We start from the raw sequence: 7,075 nt of genomic DNA, 5'->3' as shown, positions 1-7,075 counted from the left end.
TTAAATAATAATAATAAAAATGAAGTCCAAATGTGCGAGCCTGTTGACAGGCGTGCTAGGCCTCCTCGATCCATGTGCTTGATCATTTTTCTGCCTTTGTTTTCCCTTTTAAGTCTATTTAATGTAGAATTAGATAACTCTATATTTGTGTGTGTGTGTGTGTATTAATTTCTTAAATTAATACAAAATACATGAAAGGTGTTTTTTTAAATAACATTAAATTTTAGTTTTAGTTCGAATAAGGTTATGGTTGTTTTTTTTATAATTTTGAAAAGTGTTTTTTTAACATATAATTTAACGTAAAATTAGATAACTAAATATATGTTATATATATTTCTTTATTAATTTCTTAAATGAATACAAACTATATTAAAGGTGTTTTTTTAAATAACATTAATTACAGTACTTTATATCTAGATAAATAATAATAGAAATATTGATTCCTTAATATATTGTATAATTTGTTGCAGCTTTAACGAGTGGAATATTGGCATTAACCATCTCCAATATAAAAGGGATGCCACTGGTACCGCTGGATTTCATTGATTTGCAAAAATGTAATAAAGTAGTTTCCCTTCTGTTTTTTTTTTTAATGTATTATTTAATATTATAATAACGGTTATTTTTTATTTTTTTAAATATTTTTTTATATTAGTACAACAAAACAGTTCAAAAATTAAAAAAAAAACAAAAAATCAATTTTTTTTTAAAACACAGCCATCCAGGAAAACAAACCGGTAGCTAAAACTTATGTAGACTGATGACCAGTTTATAAGGGGGTATTTTCTTTGTTTTCTTTCTTTCCTTCTTTTTGAAATGTAACAAAGGCTAGAGTGTTTGTTGTAATATCATAATCAAATGGCCACACACTCTTACAATAATTTAAAATCAAGTTGAAATTATATAAAAAAATAAAAATAAAATAAAATTAAGATTTATAATAATTTAAATCACCTGATAAAATTAAAATATCAAAATGTTTCAGGTAATAGTGTTTGACTTGGTTTGCTCATGCAAATTCTTTAGCAACTCATCAGTAACCCTTCTCTCTGTTCATAATTCTTGATTTGTATATAACAAAAAGATAACCCCTACTTCATTAATTACATATCTAACACATTTCATAAAATAATCCAAACTTCATGAAAATAGCCCAAAATCAGTTCATATGATCAATAAAAAAAATGAACAATTGATAGTTAATGGAAAAAAAATTATAAATACGAGGACTAACACGTTAAATTCATGACCTGAGTTATGAGACCATGATAGCTTTATAGAAAGCAAATTAGAAGAAATTATGAAGAATAATTCATAATTAACTCAATGTTAAATAATTAAATTAAAAAAATAACCTAAATTAATCTTTTAAATTCACAACTCAAGTCATTATATCGAGATAATTCTATAAAAAAATAATTACTTAATTCTGTAGAGATAACAAAGAAATAGATTTACCAAAGGAAAGACCTAATTTTCTGTTTGAGATAAACATCATGAAGCTACTGTTTCAAATTTCAATTGATTGAAACACAGCCAAATCACATATAGAATAAGAGTTTTTTTTATAATTAATTTTTAAAGTATTTTTTATTTAAAAATATATTGAAATAATATTTTTTGTTTTTTTTTAATTTATTTTTCATAATAGTACATCAAATATTTTTAAAAATAAAAAAATAATTTGAAGAAAAAATATAAAATAAAAATTTTAATTTTTTCAATCATTTTTTCAAAATTGTAAAAACAGACCAGCAGTAAGTTTGAATAAGAAGTGCAACTATTTGATAGGTCTTTTCACCTCATTTGTTGAACAGTGGTCATTTCAATCACAAGTTTTGCCTATTCCTCGAGAGGCACGAACACAAAACCTACAAAAAACAAAGCAGTAATTAATGGGTGATACATAAACAAAGAAAAATAAATTAAATACATTATTATGTAATACTATTTAACTTGATTTACTGCTGCAAAGATATTAACCTATCAGTAACCCTTCTTTTTTGTACTAATTAAGTTTTGTATATATCAAAGTTCTTGATTTGTAGATAACAAAAACATAATCCCGACTCCATTAATAATTGTATATCTGAGACATTTTATAAATAACTACAAATTATTAAAAAAACTAAAATTCATATGTTAATCACTATATGGCTTGTGAGAGGATTTGTTTTGGATGCGCAAAGCTATTCTTTCTTTTTCTCATTAAATTTTTCAGTTACTTAATTTTTTTTTTCAATTCAACTTTTACATATTTAATTAATTTAAACGAAAATCATTTTAAAAAGTAATTGAAAAAAGTTATTCTTGATGTTAATGAGTACCATTTCAAGATAAGAATTCTGATATATGTTTTGCCTCTCATTTTACTAGAAAAAATAGATTTTTTGAGGATTTGTTTTTAATTGATGTTATTTTTATTAGATGGTTATGTTTGTTTTTATTTTTTATATATATAATTGATGTTATTTTTATTTTAATTTAATAATTTGTGGATAATAAACATGAAAAATGTGATACGAAATAACATGAGAGGATCAATATGAATATTTGAATTAAGATCCTAACTCCACCCAAGATAGCTCCTCTAAGACTAATAGTTTCTAATACTATTTTTCATTTTCATCTTTTATTTTGTATTCATTGTTAAATTATTATATGGACATGATCCATTAACTAAGAAATGGACCAATCCGATGTGATAAAGACATTTGTTTTCATAATTGTTTTTTAAAAAACCTGTAATTAATTTGGAAAGGGAATACACACATGATCTTAATTCTTCCTTTCCCATCTCTCTCTTCATTATAAAATCTTTACGGCCTGCCCATATGGAGAGAGCACCATTTAATTAGGCCTTGACCCACACACCTCTTACAACCTAGCTATAATTAATACCTCGTGAGTGGTTCTGGTTTCCTTTTTAATTCCACAAAAAAAAGAAAGGTAAGCTTGTAAGAAAAATAATTAATTGTAAATACACCAGTTAAGACGTGGACTACCTGCTCAAAATCAAACAAGAATTTTTTTTTGATAAATATCATAATTTTTTTTAATAAATATCTATATTGATTTGTATAATTTTGAAAAGTTGATAAACTTTCCTACAATTATCTTTACAGTTGACACTAATTTTTTAAAGTTTTTTTTATTTTAAATTATATTAAAATAATTTTTTATTTTTTTTAAAAAAAATATTTTTAATATTAATAGATCAAAATAATAAAAAATAAAATTAATCCATCACTTTTCACTATAAAATCTAGAAATCCAAAGGCAATATTTTATGTAAGGGATGAGAGAGGATGCTTAGGAGTCGGCTTTTCAAAATAAAATGGTAATTTCTTCTACTTCACGTGTAATTTGCTTGAGATATATTGATTTATCAAATATATTTTTAATGTTTAGAGGTATTTACATGTAAAACACTTAGAGACTATTCATTTTTTGTTTTAAAAGTATTTTTTTTATTATTTATTTTTTTTTTTCAAATTGTTTTGATGTGTGTTGTGAAAAATAATTTTAAAAAATTAAAAAAATATCTTATTTTAATATATTTTCAAATAAAAAATAATTTAAAAATTAACTGTACTATCAAAAATACCTTTAAAAAATACCTTTATATTTATTTATAGACAAATAATAGTTTGGGTATTTGTTTCACATAGTTAACATATTTAAATTTATTAATTTAAATGGTATGTTATGATAAAAAAAATATCATTTTAAGATTTAACTAAGATTATTGTAAATATATATACAAGTACCTGTTGATTTATGATTTTAATAATTAAGGATTTTACCAATAGATTTTTAACGTTTTAGGTACCTCTACTATCAAATGCTTACACACATGGGCAAATGAGTAATATAAGAAGTTGAGGGAACCCAACTAAAGTCAACGAGTCTTCTTCTCCAACAAGAAAAGACAGGGGAAAGTGTCTTCTTATTCACATACTTGAACAATCTCATCCTCACAAATAGAGGAGCCTGTAGCTTTCCCCGTGATCTTCTACCCGCCTCTTCTTACAGGTAACACCATTCCTTCCTTTTTGGGCTTCTTTGAATTTGGGGTCCTTTGAATTATTTTTCCTTTCGGCTCTCTGTCTCATAATCTTTGATAAAAGAAAAATGCTTCCCCAGCAATTGATTGGTATCCGATCTTAATGGGAAATCACTGTGTTCTGGATCTCGTTGGTTGATCTGTAATGTAGCAGTAAGCAGCTGTAATTATTTAATTAGCAGTCTGTGAAGAGGTCAAGTTTCAGTTCAGAAGGTGAGGTATTGAATACTAGTAGCACTCAACTTTTATTTGCCATTCCATTTCGATAACATATATATATTCGGCAGCTTCGATCTGGCCTGCCTAAGTCTTGCCTTGGCTCAACACCCCTCATTTCCTGCTCTGTCTTCTGAGAGAGCCAGAGACATGGAGGTTGAACATTTTAGCCACCCAGATCATCCATTGATCCTCATTAATCAAGTTCTCGAATATAGTTGTGAACTAGTTATTTGCTCTGGATGCGAGGGACCTATATGGGGTCCTGGCTACAGTTGCACCTCTTGCTACTTCTTTCTTCATAAGAAATGCGCCGAGCTGCCCCTTGAGATCAAGCGGCGCATTCATCCTAGACACCCTCTCCATCTACTGGCAAAGTCACCATATAAAGGAGGATACGGTTGTGATCGGTGCCACAAAACTTTCAAGAGTTTTGTTTACCATTGTTCTTTCTGTAAATTTGATCTTGATATCAAATGTGCTTTTCAACCGGGTTTTTTTTATGCTGATAGTCAGGCACATCAATTTTCCCACAAGGATCATCCATTGATTTTGAATGAAGAGCAAGAATATCATGGTGAAATAGTTATGTGCTCTGTGTGCAAGGGACCCATGTCGGGTCCTAGCTATTGTTGCACTTCTTGCAACTTCTTTCTTCACAAGAAGTGTGCTGAGCTACCCCCTGAGATCAAGCAGCATTTGCATCCAGAACACCCTCTTCGTCTACTGCCAAATCATGATATGACCTGTGATTTTTGCAACGAAACTTGCTGTGAGAGTTTTGTTTACTTTTGTATCGTGTGTGAATACAACCTCCATATCAAATGTGCTTGTCCACCGTGCATTGATGCAGCTGATCAGAATCAAAGGCATCAATTTAGACGCCTAATGAATCCACTCTCATTAAAATCAATCTCCTTCACTTGCAATGCATGTGGGACAGATGGAGATGACTCCCCATTTTGGTGCATTATGTGCCAACTCGTGGTCCACAAAAAATGCATTTCATTGCCACGCACCCTTAAAACAGCACTGCACCATCATCCCCGAATCATCCACACCTATCATCCTCAACAACGCATCGAATCTATAAACAAGTACTGTGGAATTTGCTGTCGGGAAGTTGACACAGAATACGGAGTTTACTATTGCCCGGACTGTGACTTTGTTGCACACGTGGATTGCAGTAGAGAATATGGGGATTCTGCAACAGAGATTATAGTAGAAAACGAAGAAGAGCAAAGTGTGACTGTTGATGATCAAGTCATGGAACCTAGCTTTCGCGTTGTCCGTGAGATCAAGCATGGAGAGGAGAGAATAATTGAAGAGATCGAACATTTCAGTCATCAACATAACCTAATCCTTAATGACAAGGTTGATGATGATCTAAAGTGTGATGGGTGCATGTTACCAATCTCAACTCCATTTTATAGTTGTGCCAGTTGTAATTTCTTTCTTGACAAAACCTGCATAGAATTACCTAGGCGAAAAAGGTGGCAATATCACGAATCCCAACTGATTCTTTCATGGAACCGAGGGTCACATTCATGGCAATATCACGAATTCTGTCATGTGTGTAAGCAAGATTTTCGTGGGCTCAGGTACACATGTGATGTATGTGGACTCTGGATTGATGTCCGATGCTTCAAATCAATATTGGAAGATTCTTTTAAACATGGAGGTCATGAGCATCCCCTTTATCTTCCAGCGGACAGAAAGAATATTCTCCGTTGCAGTAATGGAGGTCGCGGGTTTGCCCCTTGGGAAACAGATGACGGAGAGATTATTCCCCATTGCAGTGGATGTTGTGTCAGTGAAGAATCAAGGGTATTTTTTAAATGTGTGGTTTGCGATTTCAAGCTGGGTATGAAATGTGCTACACTGCCATACAAAGCAAGACACGAGTATGATGACCATCCTCTCTTCCTCACCTACATTAATGAAAATGACTACCAACCTTCCTGTATAATTTGTGAAAAAGATAGAGACCCAAAGCTCTGGTTCTACCGTTGTGAGGAATGCGACTTCGATGCTCATCCAGAATGTGCTCTCGGGAAATACCCATACGTCAAGCTTGGGGTGGTTAGCACATATCCTAAACACCCTCACCCTCTTGCTTTGGTCGACAAGACAGAGGATTATCGTCCACAGGCATGCGATACCTGTGGTGAGCCTTGCGATGACTTGGCCCTTGAATGTACTGATCCTAACTGCGATTTTATCGTCCACAGGAAAAGATTGCAATGCTTTATGTCATTAATATGGTAATTGGATTGCAGTTGTTGGCTTTTTTTCTTATTTTTGGGTTATGATTGTTGGCAGTTGCAAGACAGAGGATTATTATCTCTGTTTCTATTTACGCGTATGAGATCACTTCTTTTTTTTCTATTTACGTGTATGAGCCACCATTTTTTTCAGCTTAGCAGGAAGCTCTCCATAAATTCTGCTTTTACATTTTTGTTATAGATTTTATTGTAAATGCATAAAAATATTGTCATATAAAATAACACTAATCTAACTGATATCAATTATTTTCATTCAAATATTTAATTTTTATTTCCTCAACACAATCAAATATTAAATAAATATATTTAAATAATATTTAGAACGAAGACCTCAAGGGAATTCGATAGCTTTGTCCTTTAATAAGATATATAATGAAGAGTAAGTTAATTCATGTTTTTGGTATTTTTCCTCGTAAGAAGAATAAGAATAAGAATAAGCCTCCATCTTCTTTATCTAATTTCTAAACCACAAAGGGATTTGGAGGCCTGGTTAGACACGATAAATCAA

The 7,075-nt window shown here is 30.8% G+C and overlaps 1 protein-coding gene across 3 annotated transcripts; it reads left to right on the top strand.

The window, feature by feature from the left end:
* Positions 1 to 3,919: 3,919 nt before the first annotated feature.
* LOC133677445 (uncharacterized) lies at positions 3,920 to 6,670 on the top strand. Of its 3 annotated transcripts, none has more exons than XM_062099504.1 (2): positions 3,920 to 4,035; positions 4,147 to 6,670. In XM_062099504.1, the coding sequence occupies exon 2, from the start codon at positions 4,433 to 4,435 to the stop codon at positions 6,548 to 6,550; it is 2,118 nt and encodes a 705-aa protein (XP_061955488.1). In that variant the 5' UTR covers positions 3,920 to 4,035; positions 4,147 to 4,432; the 3' UTR covers positions 6,551 to 6,670. The 3 variants fall into 3 exon arrangements, with proteins under 3 accessions (XP_061955488.1, XP_061955490.1, XP_061955489.1); XM_062099506.1 differs by having other exon boundaries at positions 4,131 to 6,670; XM_062099505.1 differs by having other exon boundaries at positions 3,920 to 4,279; positions 4,354 to 6,670.
* The last annotated feature ends 405 nt before the right edge of the window (positions 6,671 to 7,075 follow it).

The sequence above is a fragment of the Populus nigra genome, chromosome 17 (assembly GCF_951802175.1).
Source record: "Populus nigra chromosome 17, ddPopNigr1.1, whole genome shotgun sequence".
Classification (NCBI taxonomy): Eukaryota; Viridiplantae; Streptophyta; class Magnoliopsida; order Malpighiales; family Salicaceae; genus Populus; species Populus nigra.
The sequence above is the reverse complement of the archived record's forward strand: the minus strand, read 5'-3'. Positions and strand labels throughout refer to the sequence as shown.